The following is a 19,921-nucleotide window of genomic DNA, read 5'->3' as shown; positions in this document are numbered from 1 at the left end:
CAGGTACCAAAAGGACTACACAGACCCAGGTACCAACAGGACTAAACAGACCCAGGTACCAACAGGACTAAACAGACCCAGGTACCGACAGGACTAAACAGACCCAGGTACTGACAGGACTAAACAGACCCAGGTACTGACAGGACTAAACAGACCCAGGTACCGACAGGACTAAACAGACCCAGGTACCAACAGGACTACACAGACCCAGGTACCAACAGGACTACTTATTTGGTTATGGGATATATGATATGACAAAAATGATCTGCAACTTCAATGTTCCACTACAAGTCCCGATGTTATATTTGGGATAACACTTTCTTAGTAAAGTACAGATTCTCGTGCTTTTTTGTAACATCGGTTACATTTGACCACTTTCCAAATGGCATTGTGTATTCATAGCTTTCGGCCATGGGAGCCGTGCCAATTTACACTTGTCAGAGGGGTCCTCAAAGTACGTGATCTAGACTACCAGTTGTTAGACTTTCATTTTTGTGGAAGCCTCGGTGGCTGAGTGGGTTAGATCGCTGACTTTGTGTGCTGGCGATTAGGTGCCTCACTCTGGCATGTGTGGGTTCGAATCCGGGACGGGACTCAACCCAAAAAAGTATGAGAATCTGTACTATACTAAGAAAGTGTTATCCCAAATATAACATTGGTTACATTTGACCACTTTCTAAATGGCATTGTGAATCTACAGTGGGTACCCAGGTAGTAAATTTGGACTCATCCCAACCCTAGCATATACCCAGGTCCTTCAATGTAATATTTCCAGGTCTAACAGTAGTAAGGAGAACCCTGGTATGAAGCGACCTCGGAGTGGGTCACGGTTCGAGACGCCAAAGAAACCCCGCATGGGAAAGCCTGGGGAGAAGGGTTTTCCTACAGGTATTCAGTGGTCCATTCCTCAAGCTATTGCCCCCACAGGTGCAGAGAGGGTAGGTACAACTTCATCACCTTTGGCTTTGTTGTCTGAAACTAGGTCTCTACTCCCCACCCCTAATCAAAGCAAATAGTCACAATCATTGTCCAGAAGGAAAGTTAGGGCTCAATGATTATAACTCTGATTGGTAACCAAGAGCAACAAAATGGGCTCTAAGTCTAGAAGAGTCAAGTTTTGGGTTCTGTGTTATATGATCAGATTGTAGAAGGAACTTGCAGTTTGTTGTTTCAGGATAAGTACACTCATGTCATGAATATCCAAATTGTTCCAGATATCGGAGTCTATATGGCAGTATTTCCTGCAGACTCAGCAGACAGAAGACATCTACCAGGCTAAAGTACGACTGAGAAATGCCCTGTATGCTGTGTTTCAGGGTGTCTTTCCATGTAAGTATGGGTGTTTGTGAGAGTACATATGAGAAGTGCCCGTATGCTGGGTTTCAGGAAATCTCTCTTGAACAGACTGTTTCATCTGTTTCAAATAGAATAATGTTTTAAGTTATCCTGCATTACTCCTTAATGCATTTACTGCTCCTTCTTGACACAGAAAGAGCTTGTGAGAGTTCTAGCTGAAGAAATTGTTCCAACTAGTTTTGTGGCTAACCCTATCACACAGCTCCATGTGACCCCGGAAGTTGTGAGACAAGGCCTGTTTTTGAGTCCCAGCATATGTTCTTGAATCCTTTGAGTGTTTTCAACACTATCTGTATTCTCTGTATTGCTTGATGTTGCAAATTTATTGTTGTACCCTAGTGATATTATTGTTATTAAACTGCTGTTTTTTTGTGGTGATTATAAACCCACATGGCTGGGATAAATGATTATAGCATACATAATCGGGTGTGAAGACTATTTGATTACACTCTGCATTCATTGCAGAGACATGCCCCGTTGAAGCAAGTGTCACGGAAATAAGTCGGGGTGGGACCCTCATCTCTAATGTCTGAATTGCACCACCATCTGCACCCAGACCTCTAAGTGAGTGAGTTGGGTTCAACGCCGCTTTTAACAATATTCCAGTTATATCGCGGCGTGTCAGCTTATTGTGGGAGGAAAGCCCAAAGTGATGCAGGTCTCAGATGTTTCCCACTTCGGTGAAACCCACGAGCACGGGTATGGTGCTGACAAACCTAGAAACATAATCGGGGCGAACTGGGATTCGAACCCTCAGTCATAGGTTTCTGACGTGCCCAAGGGACGCCCTCTGCACAGCAAATCACGCCGCCTTAGACGACTGCGCCACCCATGCCCCCCAGACATCTAAGTGTAAAGATTGTCTGCTACTATCCCCTTCAGCTTTCTCCAAATACCTACAGGTAACTCTCTAAAGGCAGACACAGAGGACACGTGGCGCAGACTACATTGAGCTCGACACTACCTGCGCATGACCAGCTTTCCATGGCACAGGCGCTTCAGGCGCCTCTAGGATTCGGACCCTCATCCAGTCTCATTAAAATCAGATCTTAGTTCTCACTAGCGCTAAACGAAGATCTTAGGACATCCCATTAGGGTCACGTCAGAACGACCTTTCATCCGCCCAATCAAAGCGTCGCTTACCAGATCATGGAGGTGACAGTCGGAATGTGTTTTCTACTCGTGCAGCCTTGACAATGTTAACACGGGGTATTCCGAACAACAGTTACAGCCCCTTCGACTGATTCCGTCAAAATTATCGTCCATCTCTCGCTTCCGTGGGCTAAACATTTCAACAGAGGAGGCGTTGCACAGTACGTGGGAAGCACTGCCATATAAACGCAACCATATATTAGACATTCTGAAATGTTCGTTTGTTCAGTTTTCAAAATTTGAATCGAGAACTGTGTCAACATAGTTTTCAAGCGTAGTCTGAACTGGAAGTCGCCAGGTTGAAACAAGTGCCGTAAAGCTTGAGAAAGCTGCTTTCTAATTGGCTGATGTCGACTTCTTGTTCGTCGTTTCTGTGGTCGGTCAAATTTCGCTAAAGGTTGTACTGACATGACCCGTAATGGAGTGTTCTCAGATCTTTGTTTAGCAGCAGCGAGAACTAAGGTCTGATTTTAATGAGATTGGACCCTCACCGAGTTCTCATTGACACCATCCTTCAAGGCGCCTTAATATAGGAAGGATGACTTTCCAGTCCATGCCGTGGACATTGCGGATGCAGCTCACACCTTGGATGACGACCTGTACCACATGACTGGCTCCAACCGCTCTACCACCATCCGTGCCCTGGACAATCGGCCGGCCTACATAGAGACTGAGATCTCTTCCCCAAAAAGGACTTGGACTAGTAGTACCACAACTTGGCTACATTCAAGCGCTAGCTGGAGTGTCCACTGTACTTCCGGCTACTCAGGCTCAGGCTCCTCAGATCCAAGATCCAGGCCCACAATGCCTTGATAAGCCTAGACATCAAGGATGCGTACCTACATGTACTGATCAACCCCAACGACAGGAAATTCCTTCACTTTTTCTGCGAGGGAGTCCACTATCAATGGGCAGTTCTCCCATTTTGAATATCTTAAACCCCGTGACTATTCACATTGCTTCGCAAAACCCATAGCTGCCTACCTCCATCTTAGAAGTGTCCAGTTTGAGGCGTACATTGATGACTCCCTCCTGAACCACCAGGACTGGTCCACCTGATCCCCCACAGGGACTTCACACAGCGTCTCTTCCATCAGTTGGGCTGGATCATAAATTTCCAGAAGTTGGAGCTCATGTCCTTGTATGATCTTCAGTTCATCGTAGGCTGCATTCTGACTGTGTCCTGGCTCTTCAACAACCCCGCACTCACTGCCATGGCAAGCGCTCCGGGGTCTCCTCACGTCGGAGCAGGAACCGACATCCTAAGGAAGGCTTCAGCTCTGCCCTATCCAAATGTTTCTCGCTCCCTACATCAGGCTCCAGGACCAGTCTCAATGTACTCCCGGACCACCTCAAGCCACATCTCAAATGATGGATGATGGAGTCGAATGTCTTAACCTGTTCGTAGACGCTTCACTCCAAGGCTGGGGAGCACATCTGGAGGGTCAAGTCGACTCAGGGCTGTGGTCCGCCGCTCAACAACAGTGACACATCAACAACCTAGAGCTTATCCTGGCTCTATCTCGCAACATCCTTGCAGATGCCCTCTCTTAGCCAGATAGGGTAGCCCTACAGAATGGAAACTCCATCCGGATGCATTCGGTCTTGTCTGTCAAAACCTCGGCGATCCCAACATAGACCTGTTTGCCACCAGAATCTATCCGGTGCTGAGCCATACACTTATACACTTTTCCTCCTTCAGAGCTCCTTCCCAGGGTCCTTCAGAAGATCAGATCAACCCGCAGAAGAATGTGGACCTCAGAAGAATGTGCCCCACCAACCCCCTTGAACTTCCAGACCTCCCAGCTTCACTAATCCGCCAGACAGATTACATCTTCACGCCTGGTCCATCTACAAAGAGCATTAGCGGAAGGGCTGGGGTTTGATCTCCGCCTGCGTCATACCAAAAGATGTTAAAAGATGGTACTTGTTGTTACCCTGTCTGGCGTTCAGCTTTAAGGGGCGAAAACAAGGACTGGGCGACTCGGAGTCTGTGTCTGAGTATACTGTGTCTGAGTGGGGAATTCATGTTGAACTGCGACATGGTATCTTAGTGAGCTGGCACTATAAATCAGCATCAGTCTGGACTAGTACCAGCAACCACACACAAACACGTGCATGCACGTCGCTATATGAGTGCAATCTTGGACGCGACGTTAAACCCTATGTCAACTCAGCTATAAAGACCTTTAGGCACCAAGGGCTACTGAGCAAGGGCAGTGAAAGCCATCACCTTAGTGCACAAACCTTCCACCAGGGGCCTTTGTGATGACAAGTGGCACTCCCTTCTGCAAGGAGAAACACCAGGATCCTGCCGCTGCGTCACCCCAATTCTTGGCAAAATACCTGCTGCTCCTGTGCCACAAGCATCATCTAAGGGGCAGTACCATCACGACCTACTTTGTGGCCCTTAACTACGTCCTGACAGTTCTGGAAGATCGAAAGTTGACCTCTCCACTCAGTGTCGTGTTACAACCTCACCAAAAAGACCATCTTTCTCCTGGCTCTAGCAACAGCGGCACGAGTGACCGAACTACATGCCTTAGGCATCACCTGTGTCAGATTTGAGCACAGAGCGCATGGAGCTTTTCATCTTTGGCTGTGCTGGGATTTCATCGCCAAGAATCAACTCCCAGGACAGTCGGATAGATCCTTCACCATCACGCCCCTATCTTCGATAGTGGGGATTAAAGACAAACTGGAACTAATATTATATCCTGTACTGGCACCGCGATGCTTCATCCGGCACTACAGGAATCACCCTGGAAAATGTTGTTGCCTCTTAATATCGATATCTCCAACGTCTCAGGCAGAAGTCATCCGCAGCAAGATCGCCCTGTGGCTTCACGCCCTCATCCTCCAGGGCTACAAGGCTGTGAGACTGGATCCTCCGAGAGCCAACAACCCTCATGATATCCGGGCTGTAGCCTCCACCATGGCCCTCCATAGCAACTGCTCCATCTGCATCATCATGGAAGGTTGCTTCTGGCACTCAGACACTGTCTACGCACTGTCTATAGCCACTAACCGCCCCCAGGCCCCACTGAAGCTTCCATGTGTCCGGAGCCGACCCCAGACTAGAAAGTTTCATGCTGCACACATTGGTTTGGTACGTCAGTATTGGATTTTAACTCCGTTTTAATTTCTTTTCTACAATGATACCTGGACATCACGCATACTGACTCTCCCTCCCTGCTGACAGGAATGGTCGCCCTCAATGCCGGACATCCGTTGTTGCTGGTTGGTGTAGTCTGTAGAGAGTCGGAAGATAACATCTGAAGGTATGCCCTCCTCCATACCGTCCGATGCAGATGCATCAAGAAGTAATGGAGTATGCTCTGTTTTAGCAGTTATGTGCTGATCAGTGATGTCACTACTTCGGGGGTCCCATGTGAGCTCTGTGATAGGGTTAGCCACACAACTCTCACAAGCTCTTTCTCTCTCTCAATGACAAGCAGAAAATGCATTAAGTAGCAATGTAGGATAAATTTACTAATAGTAATATAAAAAAAATCTAGGATTTTATTAGTATTGTCCCAAAGAATAGTAATGTGTTTGTTATCGTTAGTTGCCAGGATTCTTGTCATTGATGCTAAATGCTCTTTCTGTTATTCATGTTCAGTGAAAACATTGCATGTGTTGAATGTGCTAAAGGAACAAAATATTTGTTTCAACAAAATGAACTCTCACTACTTTTAATAGGCTCACTTACTCACTCTGCTGTGATTAATGAATACAGCAGTATCAACTGAGATATTTTTGTGTTTTCTTCCAGTTTGTGGGCTGTACATTGTTGGGTCTTCCATGAATGGTTTCGGCACAAGAAACAGTGACATGGACCTTTGCCTCATGCTGTCTATACATAATGTAGGTACATCACACGTCATTCACAGCCCTGTGTACAACCTCTGCCTTATGCTGTCTATACATAACGTAGGTACATTACACGTCATTCACAGCCCTGTGTACGACCTCTCCCTCATGCTGTCTATACATAATGTAGGTACATTACACGTCATTCACAGCCCTGTGTACGACCACTCTCTCATGCTGTCTATACATAACGTAGGTACATCACACGTCATTCACAGCCCTGTGTATGACCTCTCTCTCATGCTGTCTATACATAACGTGGGTACGTTACACATCATTCACATTCATGTGTACAACCTCGCACTCATGCTGTCAAACATAATGTAGGTACATCACACGTCATTCACAGCCCTGTGTACGACCTCTATCTCATGCTGTCTGTACATAACGTAGATACATCACATGTCATTCACAGCCCTGTGTACGACCTCTCCCTCATGCTGTCAAACATAACGTAGGTACATCACACGTCATTCACAGCCCTGAGTATGACCTCTCTCTCATGCTGTCTATACATAACGTAGGTACATCACAAGTCATTCACAGCCCTGTGTACGACCTCTCCCTTAGGCTGTCTATACATAACGTAGGTACATTACACGTCATTCACAGCCCTGTGTACGACCTCTCCCTTAGGCTGTCTATACATAATGTAGGTACATTACACGTCATTCACAGCCCTGTGTACGACCTCTCCCTCATGCTGTCTATACATAACGTAGGTACATTACACGTCATTCACAGCCCTGTGTACGACCACTCTCTCATGCTGTCTATACATAACGTAGGTACATCACACGTCATTCACACGACCTCTCCCTCATGCTGTCTATACATAACATAGGTACCCTACACGTTATTCACAGCCCTGTGTACGACCACTCTCTCATGCTGTCTATACATAACGTAGGTACATCACACGTCATTCACAGCCCTGTGTATGACCTCTATCTCATGCTGTCTGTACATAACGTAGATACATCACATGTCATTCACAGCCCTGTGTACGACCTCTCCCTTATGCTGTCTATACATAACATAGGTACATCACACGTCATTCACAGCCCTGTGTACGACCTCTGCCTCATGCTGTCTATACGTAACGTAGGTACATCACACGTCATTCATAGCACTGTGTACGACCTCTGCCTCATGCTGTCAAACATAACGTAGGTACATCACACATCATTCACAGCCCTGTGTACGACCTCTCTCTCATGCTGTCTATACATAACGTAGGTACATCATACGTCATTCACAGCACTGTGTACGACCTCTGCCTCATGCTGTCAAACATAACGTAGGTACATCACACATCATTCACAGCCCTGTGTACGACCTCTCTCTCATGCTGTCTATACATAATGTAGGTACATCACACGTCTTTCACAGCCCTGTGTACAACCTCTCTCTCATGCTGTCAAACATAACGTAGGTACATCACACGTCATTCTCAGCCCTGTGTACGACCTCTCTCTCATGCTGTCTATACATAACGTAGGTACATCACACGTCATTCACAGCACTGTGTACGACCTCTGCCTCATGCTGTCTATACATAACGTAGGTACATCACACGTCATTCACAGCCCTGTGTACGACCTCTCCCTCATGCTGTCTGTACATAACGTAGGTACATCACACGTCATTCACAGCCCTGTGTATGACCTCTCTCTCATGCTGTCTATACATATTGTAGGTACATTGCACGTCATTCACAGCCCTGTGTATGACCTCTCTCTCATGCTGTCTATACATAACGTGGGTACGTTACACATCATTCACATTCATGTGTACAACCTCGCACTCATGCTGTCAAACATAATGTAGATACATCACACGTCATTCACAGCCCTGAGTATGACATCTCTCTCATGCTGTCAAACATAACGTAGGTACATCACACATCATTCACAGCCCTGAGTATGACCTCTCTCTCATGCTGTCAAACATAACGTAGGTACATCACACGTCATTCACAGCCCTGAGTATGACCTCTCTCTCATGCTGTCTATACATAACATAGGTACATCACATGTCATTCACAGCCCTGTGTACGACCTCTCCCTTAGGCTGTCTATACATAACGTAGGTACATTACACGTCATTCACAGCCCTGTGTACGACCTCAGCCTCATGCTGTCTATACATAACGTAGGTACATCACACGTCATTCACAGCCCTGTGTACGACCTCTCTCTCATGCTGTCTATACATAACGTAGGTACATTACACGTCATTCACAGCCCTGTGTATGACCTCTGCCTAATGCTGTCCAACATAACGTAGGTACATCACACGTCATTCACAGCCCTGTGTACGACCTCTGCCTCATGCTGTCAAACATAACGTAGGTACATCACACGTCATTCACAGCCCTGTGTATGACCTCAGCCTCATGCTGTCTATACATAACGTAGGTACATCACACGACATTCACAGCCCTGTGTATGACCTCGCCGTCATGCTGTCAAACATAACGTAGGTACATCACACGTCATTCACAGCCCTGTGTATGACCTCTCTCTCATGCTGTCAAACATAACGTAGGTACATCACACGTCATTCACAGCCCTGTGTACAACCTCAGCCTCATGCTGTCTGTACATAACGTAGGTACATCACACGTCATTCACAGCCCTGTGTACGACCTCTCTCTCATGCTGTCTATACATAACATAGGTACATTACACGTCATTCACAGCCCTGTGTATGACCTCTGCCTCATGCTGTCTGTACATAACGTAGATACATCACATGTCATTCACAGCCCTGTGTATGACCTCTGCCTCATGCTGTCAAACATAACGTAGGTACATCACACGTCATTCACAGCCCTGTGTATGACCTCTGCCTCATGCTGTCTATACATAACGTAGGTACATCATACGTCATTCATAGCCCTGTGTACGACCTCTCCCTTAGGCTGTCTATACATAACGTAGGTACATTACACGTCATTCACAGCCCTGTGTACGACCTCAGCCTCATGCTGTCTATACATAACGTAGGTACATCACACGACATTCACAGCCCTGTGTATGACCTCTGCCTCATGCTGTCCAACATAACGTAGGTACATCACACGTCATTCACAGCCCTGTGTATGACCTCTGCCTCATGCTGTCCAACATAACGTAGGTACATCACAAGTCATTCACAGCCCTGTGTATGACCTCTGCCTCATGCTGTCTATACATAACGTAGGTACATCACACGTCATTCACAGCCCTGTGTATGACCTCTCTCTCATGCTTTTTTTACATAACGTAGGTACATCACACGTCATTCACAGTCCTGTGTATGACCTCGCCGTCATGCTGTCAAACATAACATAGGTACATCACACGTCATTCACAGCACTACCACTGTACCACTTCTACCTCATTGCCTGAAAATTCCGAAGAAGAAATTAGACTTGATGTTGTGGTTGGCTGTTTTCAGATTGACCAGAGGAAGGAGGCTACAGAGATACTGTTCCTGCTACAGAAGTCGTTAAGGAATTGTTGTAAGCGACTTCATTACACATTCTAGTTTACTGATGATGTTTAAGTTGAATCAATTCATTGATGCACAGCAACATGAAACTAAAGAAAATCTAAATGCTTCTCTCTGTCGTAATGCAGTGTTTCACAAATTGTTTTCATTATCTGCACATTGGATAATCCACAAGCTGGTGGACAGTCTGGCCAGAAATCTATGTTCATGGGAATGTCTTTCCTCCCACATCATCTGACACACCGTGATATAATTGGAATACTGTTCAAAGCGGTGTTAAACCCAACTCACTCACTCTTTCAGATCATGTATTTCAGTTTTCTTTAAGCAATACTAGTATTTGATTCTCAAAAGAGATGTGTGAAAAAAATAAACTTTTGTTATTCTGTTTTACCCCGGGATATCAACATTACACAAAAAATTGTCACACTATTTATGGAATATTGTGAACCAACTTCACAAAGTATCTTTTCAGGCTGAGTGAAACATATTTAACAAATAGATTTCCCTGAATTCAGGGGCTAAACTTCTACTTGGTGATTCCTACCTTTTGTGACAGGATGTGTTGTATCTGTTTCACCAAGGTGTGGGTTCTGTATGTTTGACGATATATCCAAGGAATGTTGAATACATGCATGTCATGTCTTCTTGCAGTCTTTGTCAAAAAGTGTCAAGTCATCAGAGCTGCTGTCCCAATTCTTCGATTCTGGGATAAATGCAGGTGATTTTTACATCAATATGATTTTCTATAAATAATAATAGTAATGTGTGTACTTACATTGCACTTGCCTCCATACTCTTGGTGTATGCGCAACACGTTAACATTATTAGCCCAGTCACTGGATCAGTGTGCACTTGAGTTTCTCCCTGGGGAATATACAACCCAAGCTGCCTTGTCAGGCACCAGAAGGTTAAGTCACATTATTAACCTGGTCAGTCGATCACTGCACACTCAATTTTCTTTCTCCTTTCCCTGGGAAATATACACACACCTGAAGCTGCCTTGTCAGGTGCTAGAAGGTTAACAGTCATATTATCAACCTGGGCAATTGATCAGTGTGCACTCGATTTTATTTCTCATCTCCCTGGGAAGTATACAGCGCAAGCCGCCAAGAAGGTTAATAGTCACATGAGCATCTCTTCCTTCCAAGTACCCATTTATATTGCTGTGCGAGGCATAATCACTTGCCTTAGGAAACACCACACGTGCTACCTGTACTTCAGTGTGGGACAGGACCAAAGCCCAAAAAACTCTCAGTACATCACAGACTCTTTATTATGAAGAGAAAGATACCTGTGGGATTTTGTTTGGTCTCAGTTGTGAATATTTGTGTTACATTTTCTGGGGCATAAAATATATATGTTTTCATCAATACACAAACAGATGTGAAAAAAACTAATGCATGTTTCCAGACTATAATATTCCTGTTTTGAAACTGAAAATGATAATGTTCTTGGTGCAAACTGACTTTTTTTACTTTCTTTTGCCTGACTTTGTTCTTGTGTATGCAGTAGACATGATTGCTAAGTGTGCACTCTTATTATTCAGGGACTTTGAGTGTGATCTGAATATCAACAACGCTGTTGGAATCAGGAATACACATTTACTCAGATACTATGCAACAAGTAAGTTTATGTCATCTTCCAGAGGCAAGAGCGTCCACTAGCCTTTTGATCAAACTCGTTTCCACCTTTGCCACACCAAGCCCACTTTCCTGTGCACATATTGTTAGTCCAGTCAGAGAACGTTTTACAGAATCAACATCCACAACCATATGAAAGTGATTTACCGATGCCTGTCTTTGTTGACACAGATATGTCTGTTTAATCTTTTAAGCCCCTCAATGATTGCCTGCGTTTGTCTGTCAGGGATGAAATTGCGAATTTTCGGTATTTGATCAACTAGGTCGTCGTCTATGGTAGTTGCCATCTTTGTGAAGCCATACGATATGAGAACAGCGATCTGATTGGATATCGTGCTTTCATCACAAGGGGCACAACTTGTGTTCTATGCGAGGTGGCGCCAGGATTGATCCAAGAAAAGTGGGCTTGATGTGGCAAGGGTAGAAACTAGGCTTTGATATAGGCTAGTGGACACTCTTGCCTGGGGAAGATGAGTTTACATAGTTCCAAAGAATTACAAAGTCTTAGAGAAAAACACTGATACCTTAATATTTTTTCTGCAAAACTAAAATGATTAAAAATGTGAGTTCTGAATAAAATGAAACCTTCTCCATTAGTCAATACCAGAGTTCGAAATAATCACCTGCCTGTGGCAGGTAGATCTCTTGGCAGACCTATAGTTTCTAATTTGTATGGCCAGCAGTAAACTTACTTGTCCATTTATTTGTCAAGTAAAGCTGCATTTTTTTAAATGAGGGCTTGAAGAATTTAGTCAGGTCCTGCATGTTCTAAAGTCTGTGGGTCCTGAAGGCAGTTTGGCAGTTGTTTTTATTTCGAACACTGGTCATAACCCGTAGTGGGCCTCTTTTGTGTGGAAGCCTCAATCTCTTCCAGGTGATTCTTGATGACATATTGACTATAAATTATTGAGGCTAACATAAATTCATTGATTGATTCTGTTCCACATTTTTCAGAAATTTGTGGCGGGAGATATTTTTATACCCCCGTTTACGAAGTAAATCGGGGGTATATAGCGTTCCGTCTGTCCCTCCTTCCGTCCGTCCATCCTTCCGTCCCTCTGTCCATCCGAGCTTTATACGGCCCATAACTTTTTAACCATGCACCCTAGCTTCACCAAACTTGCTACACACATTTACCACAATGAGTACTTGTGCCTTTTGCTAGTTTGAAGATTCTGAACTTTTTAATATTTGCCGTTTCCATGGAAACATTAGAAACTTAAACTTTTGGGGTGGGTGTTTCGTACGGCCCATATCTTTTTAACCATGCACCCTAGCTTCACCAAACGTGCTACACCCATTTACCACAATGAGTACTTGTGCCTTTTGCTAGTTTAAAAATTCTGAATTTATTTATGGACACATTAAGAAACATAAAGAATGTATGGTGTGCTGAGCATTGATTATCCCACACTAGATTGAAATATATTTGCAAAAACATGTGTTCATTTCAAACATAATGCATCCTCATGGGGTAACAAAGGAAAGGGCAGTTCCTCTGACTTAAAGCAACAGGTACCGGTATATTTAATTAATTACAAACTATTTACTATTTGTTGTTTACCAGCGGGGATAACGGGGGTATGTGAGCTTTGCTCACTTCTTTCTTGTTTTTATGATGTTTTCATTTTGAAGAGGTTTGGAGGGCAAATTTTTCAACTCATCTTTGTACATGATCTATTGATGGATTTGCTGTGGTAACCATATCTCTCTGCTGCTCCCTATAAACGATTTTGATTTTGACTTGTCGCTACACGGGAGTTTCAGACAGTTTCATAGTGTTTTCCTACTAGATTCATGATCCAAATCTGCATCTACATAAGACATTGTCCTTGACTGTGAAGCAATGTGTTTTTTCTGTCTTAAATTAGCTGTTACAAAAATCATCAAATCAAATGAGTGTTTTTGAGGAGTGTGATGTATTTTTGCAGTGGACTGGCGGGTACGCCCCTTGATGCTGTACATCAAGTTTTGGGCCAGATTCCATGACATAAATGATGCAAGGAAGAAGACGATATCCAGCTACTCATTAGGCCTCATGCTGATACACTATTTACAGGGTGAGATGGTGGTTGTAATCTACTGATGTGGACTTAAAAATACCTCTTAAAATATTCTGACTGAATTTGGTTTGGACTAAATGAAAGTTTGATAACACTTGTATGTCTTTCAGTCTTATAAGTTCAGTCTCTCGTAATATGCAGTGGAAACTAGGGGTTCATGGGGTTTCATGAGTTCCTTGTTAGGTTTAATAAACCCTAATGCAGGATGCATAAGACCCCATGTACCCCCGTGATCCTGCTACAACACATTTATCTTACAATCATATTGTAAAAGAATTAAAACTAATTAAAAATTGATAGAGAACAGCTGTTCAATTAAGCAGAGATTAACTTGTGCTATGTCACATGACTTCCATTGACTCAGGAAAAGCTTGCGGCTTTTTGCTTCGAAGAGGTGTATATGGGATTTATTCTACCTCTCAGAGATCTACGTGTAGTCTGACTTGCTCGTGGCTGGGTATGAGACATTTATTCCCCCTGAGAATTCTTTTCCCTCCATGGCGGTACACAGCAAACTACGGTTATAGCGAACTCAGAGGGACCACTAATTTTAGTTTGTAATAACCATAGTTCGTAATAAGCATATATACAGCATATATACAACAAATTACCAGGACTAAAAATAAGTTTGTTGTATTGGTCAGTTCGTTATAAGCTGTTAAAAATGCAGTTTACTGTACATAGTATTTGATCAGGATCAAGTAAGATGGACCAATCAAATCTCATCATTCTGTCATTGAGGTATGATAAAGGTTCTTGTGTCTCTTAAGTCTTCTCCACTACCATGTAGTACTACTGCTCAAAGATGTTTGCCCGTCTTTATTAGGACAATTTAGCTTCAAATCTAAAGGATTTATTCTAACTCTTTAAAAGAAAAAACCAGGTGCAGTTATTGACTATAGCGCCAAATTCACACTTTGATGATTTGATTCTTAGTCTGTCACTGTTGGCTACACTGCTTCATATTAGTAATAGACTGACTTAAATATGTGGTTGTTGGATACAAAACAGTTTGAGTTGCACTGTGAACACAAAAACATACCAGCAGTTTGAACTTGATGTTTCAGTTGGCTGTAATCCCCCAGTGCTGCCCTGTCTCCAGACACAGTTCCCAGTAAGTGGCACAAGTCATTTACATTTTCATTAAAATGTGTCAGTGTCTATATGGAGAAAGTTTTTTTGAAAATTGATCATAAGAACAAATCAAACTACCTTGTCTCACAAGTTGATGTCTTGTACCACCTAGTACCTGGATATCTTGTACCACCTAGTACCCAGGGTCTTGTACCACCCAGTACCCAGGTATCTTGTACCACCCAGTACATGGGTATATTATACCACTCAGTACCTGGGTATCTTGTACCACCCAATACCTGGATATTTTGTACCACCCAGTACATGGGTATATTATACCACTCAGTCCCCAGGTGTCTTGTACCATTCAATCCCCAGGTGTCTTGTACCACTCAGTACCTGGGTATATTATACCACTAAGTCCCCAGGTATCTTGTACCACTCAGTACCCAGGTGTCTTGTACCACCCAGTACATTGGTATATTATACCACTCAGTACATGGATATCTTGTACCACCCAATACCTGGATATCTTGTACCAACCAATACCTGGATATCTTGTAATACCAAGTACTTGGGTATATTATACCACTCAGTACCTGGGTATCTTGTACCAACCAATACCTGGATATCTTGTACCACCCAGTACAGGGGTATATTATACCACTCAGTACCTGGATATCTTGTACCAACCAATACCAGGATATCTTGTACCACCCAGTACCTGGATATCTTGTACCAACCCATACCTGGGTATCTTGTACCACCCAGTACCTGGGTATCTTGTACCACCAAGTACCTGGATATGTTATACCACCCAGTACCCAGGTGTCTTGTATTACCCTGGCCTTGACTATTTTGTACTGCCCAGTACCCGGTTGTTGCATCCACCCTAGACGATGTTAATTAAGTTCTGTTTGGGTTCGTTTCGGAAGGGGATTTTCCCTGTTCTTTGACTAGTGACTGTATGATCCTGAATGTGACAGTACATATTCCTTCTTGGCAGAAAACATTCCAACCTGATGCAGACATCCGGGAACTGAAACTGAATGAGAAACTGCCATTGACGGAGACACAAAACAAAGATTCTCTCGGAGATCTCTTCCTTGGCTTTCTAGAATACTATTCCTTCAAATTCAAGTAAGCATTGACAAGTGTAAAACATCATAAACTCACAAAGTGATCAGGCCATCACGATTGTGGACTACCTTGCTTTATGTTACCTCAATACTTTTGGTGTCTGATATAATTCTGAATTTGACCATGGACTGAGGGCTTACCCTGGGATGTTATCATTTAATATTTTGTATCAAACATTTCTGAGCAACAGTTTGGCTTAAAGTTGGATTTGTAAATTGCCATTGCCCTATTAATGAAATGTAAGTTTTTAAACTTATCTCACACTATGCATTTTTCCTTCTTTCGATCTTATGTTTCCAGCTTCTGAAAAACAATTCACCGAAACACATCCCAGCATCACCGTGGTCTCCAACCAAACAAATGGGTCACGCACTGTAATCCCGAGTGTAGCGACCTACAGGACCAGATCATGTGAATACCCCTGCCACATCATTCTCTTTCTCATCACCACACTGTGGAGACATGCACTGACTTCAGAGAATACATTTTTTGTGTACTGATCCTTGCACCAACATTGTACGGACTTTGCAGTATTGTTTGAGGGAAGATGTGCACGGATCAGAAATATCGCACGGCCTGTCTTAACTGTAGAACTACCTTTTCTACTTCAGACCCTCACGACAAAGCTGTGGTTTGAGTACCAACAAAGTTGTTCCCTGTGTGCCCATCTTACGGAACACTCCTTCAACATTTATCTATGCAAGTGCCTCAAACGCGAAATTGATCAACACTCAAAATCAAAAGACTCGGAAAGTGGACCGTCTTCTGTGAAGAAATCTAGCTGGTTACAAAGGTCAAACCACCTCTGGAATCCACCTTGCCTGTCCTATCGATGGCTGATGACTGTTTAGGATTGGATGTATTCTCACAAATTGCGTCCATACTGTGCCCGTTCAACAGTCCATTCCTAAAACGTCCTGGTCCGCGCCTCAGTCGGAACAATCAGCTACAATGGACGTTCGCAGTTTTCTCTCCTCTATCAATTCGTCTAAGTATGTTTCGACTAAACCTCTGTCGACACTGTTATCGCTCCTCGATCACCTGTTGCTCCTTTGCATGATATCCGGCTAGTGATGATCGCCCAAAGATACTGACACTCCTCCAGCGACAGTGACAAATACGACTTCACCTGGGACTGGTTGAACGGGTTCATCCCCTACTAAGGATTGACAGACATTGATCTCACTCTACTTTCAAGGGTCACTGTTCCAAGAACAGTCGTTCCAGTTCACCTCATTGCTTTCAGGATTGACGGTTGGAGGATCGATCCTGTCAGGATCAATGCTTGCGCACAAAAGCTACAGACTTGGCCAGACTTCCACTCCAGTGTTGACTACTATTGCTCTCCTCTTCAGGCTCAGCCCTTGGATCACCATTGCCAGGATGAGCCTAAACGTCCCCTCCTTCGTGTAGACATTCCTTTCCGCCGGATGCTCGTGTGGATCACCACTTACTTAGTCGCTCCCAGTTGTCATCTCCACCTCTGGTTCGTGTACATCCTACCCTGTGCCACCTCCTCCTCTGATGAACCCTCCTGCTACCTGCCTCCTTTGGCCATTGCAACCAGGATAATGTTCTGGCCCTGAAGCTAGGATTAGTCCTACAGGCTATGATTTCTGCCTTCCAGAATCGCTCCAGACTGCCAGTGGTACCTCTTCTTGGCATTTTGACTTGCCGCCATGTCAACACCCCTTCGTTGACACATCGAGAGTGGGTCTGGGAGCACACTTCTGCCATCTGCAACCTCGAGTTCAAGGTGGACATTTTGGCAGTGTCCCATTGAGCAGAGCTCCTTCGTGTGTCCCACCTCATGATCCAGTTGGACATTCTGTTGGTCGTTTGGTATATTAACAAGATGGGCTCCAGGATGTTGGTCCTGTTGCTGTTGATTGACTTCTTCCGGCTGATCGACTCCACCAACATTCAGGTTTGAGTGAGACACATTTGAGCATCAACAACATCATAGCCGACTCCCTATCCCAAATCAACCGACCATCTCCAAGGAAATGGCGTCTACACCTGATGATCTTCCAGTGGATCTGCCAATTTTACCCAAGCTCAGGCAGACCTAAACCTTTTTTAAAACCAGATTCAACGCTCCACTGTCCTTGAGAAAGCGGCATCCACCAGCTTCCTGAAACTGATTTTGGTTGCGCCGTATTGGCTAACTCGTGGTTGGTACACAACGTTGGTACAACTCGCAGAAAGAAAGTTCTACTGTCTTCCACTACAGGACGATCTTCTCGTTCAGCCTCGCTCCTCACTGCTCCACCCATCACCAGAAAACCTGCATCTTTGTGTCTGCCACCTCTACAGAGGGCCCTTGTCGCCAAAGGGTATGCAAGGAAAGTAGCCAATACCATCACAGATGCTCACTGTTCCTCTACTAAGATCCTCTATGACCACAAATGGAAAGGGTTTGAGGCCTACTGTCGACATCACAAAGACCACCACTGCTTATCTGCAACAGATCACTCACTGCCTCCATCATTTATGATCTTCCTGGAAGCCAAAAGGTCCACTTTCCACTATCTATCTTGCTACGATCAACTCCGTCATCGCTACTACAACTGGGTCAAAGATATCGACGGTTGCAAGTTGGCGGACCAGTCATCCCATTTCTGAGCACCAGCTGAGGATCTCAATGTCATTCTCCATCTTTTGACTTTGCCTGCGTATGAACCGCTTGCTGACAAGGATTTTGAGTCCATCACCTTCAAAACCTTCTTTCTCCTTGCCCTTGCAACTGCTGCATGCTCTGGATGTTGACAGGTTTCAATTACATTAAGTAATACGTTACCACTGTTATACCGAGGCTGTTGTCTCCCACAACTGCTGCTATAGCGAAATCTACCACAGAGATCTCAATTACCTCATGCAGCACGTGCGTAGCCACCTAGCTGCCATGTGACACCCTTCACTCTTGTCTCCTTCGTCTGCTTAGCAAGACGTGTTTTCTCCTGCTGAAGCGTTCCTTGAAGATTTGGTGATATTTATTATAGTTTATTCTCTAATAAACTGTGCTTTTATGGGGCGTTGCGGTAGCTACGCTTGGTTATAATTTTCCCGCCAAACGGAAATTTTTTCCCGCCCTTTTTTCTATCTACTTGCGGGGTTCGCGTATGCACGTTGTGTTTTACGTTTCCCCTGTTCTTGTATGTTTTGGGGGTTAACATAACTTATTTCTTTAATAAAAGTTATATGTGTATGTTATATGTTCACATTGCTCGTTTATTTTCTTGTGAAAATGTTCGTTTGTGAATCATTGTGGTGCGTGCGTTGTAACCATGTTTTGTTCTTTGTTTATAGCAAACAATCAATGTCTGACATGGATATGTCCCCAGTATCCACCCCCTCTACCCCTGCTCCTCGGAGTTATGGGGTGTGCAGAAAGTTTTTGTCGTCCCGGGATCCCCACGATCGTTGCCCGCGGTGCAGGGTTCCTTGCGGGGACACCCGGTGCATCCTGTGCGAAGGTCTGGGGCCTGCGGATTTTGAGCGGTACCGGCTGTACGTACAGTCCGTCTCCACCCCTGTGGTGGCCGGTTCGTCCGGTCGGGGTCCCCGTGCGGGTACCACCTCCTCGGCTGCGGCGGATCCCCTTGCGGCCCTCGGGCTGTCTGGGGATTCCGTCGCCGCATTGTTGTCGAAACTTGTGGATTCCAAGCTGGCGGCCTTATCGCAAGATAGGCCGCTGGCTGTTCCGTCCCCGGCCTCTTCGGTGGCCGCGGGGTCGGACGCGGGGTCCACCGGTAAAGCGGCGGATCTCTTGGCGGCCCGTGTGCTGTCCGGGGATTCCGTCGCTGCATTACTTGAATAACTTGTGGACTCCAAGCTGGCGGCCTTATCTCAGGATAGGCCGCTGGCTGTTCCGTCCCCGGCCACTTCGGTGGCCGCGGGGTCGGACGCGGGGTCCACCGGTACGGCGGCGGCTCCCGTGGTCACCGGTCCTTCCCCCGAACCGTTGCTCCCGCTATCGGTTTAGGACCGCGTGGCCATGGTTTATGACCTCTTTGAGGACATGCCCCGGCCGGTACCGCGGGGAATCCACGACTGTGGGTTCCTCCGAGGTATACGATGAGTCTTCCGACACGGCTTTCCCCGCATCAACCTTGCTGCGCG

General features: G+C 44.9%; 1 protein-coding gene across 1 annotated transcript in view; it reads left to right on the top strand.

Annotated features, from left to right (window-relative positions):
* The window catches only part of LOC124131368 (poly(A) RNA polymerase gld-2 homolog A-like), a 34,394-nt gene that overhangs the window by 3,876 nt on the left and 10,597 nt on the right, over positions 1–19,921 (top strand). Inside the window, exons 3-11 of the mRNA XM_048397428.1 lie at positions 776–938; positions 1,215–1,329; positions 6,284–6,375; positions 9,826–9,889; positions 10,534–10,600; positions 11,429–11,505; positions 13,454–13,582; positions 14,653–14,699; positions 15,666–15,799. Coding sequence (XP_048253385.1) covers positions 776–938; positions 1,215–1,329; positions 6,284–6,375; positions 9,826–9,889; positions 10,534–10,600; positions 11,429–11,505; positions 13,454–13,582; positions 14,653–14,699; positions 15,666–15,799 — 888 coding nt within the window. The remainder of the gene's footprint in view (positions 1–775; positions 939–1,214; positions 1,330–6,283; positions 6,376–9,825; positions 9,890–10,533; positions 10,601–11,428; positions 11,506–13,453; positions 13,583–14,652; positions 14,700–15,665; positions 15,800–19,921) is intronic.

Source organism: Haliotis rufescens, unplaced genomic scaffold (genome assembly GCF_023055435.1).
Source record: "Haliotis rufescens isolate VD_foot unplaced genomic scaffold, xgHalRufe1.0.p SCAF_1, whole genome shotgun sequence".
NCBI lineage: Eukaryota > Metazoa > Mollusca > Gastropoda > Lepetellida > Haliotidae > Haliotis > Haliotis rufescens.
Note: the sequence above shows the minus strand (reverse complement) of the source record. Positions and strands in the feature narration are given on the sequence as shown.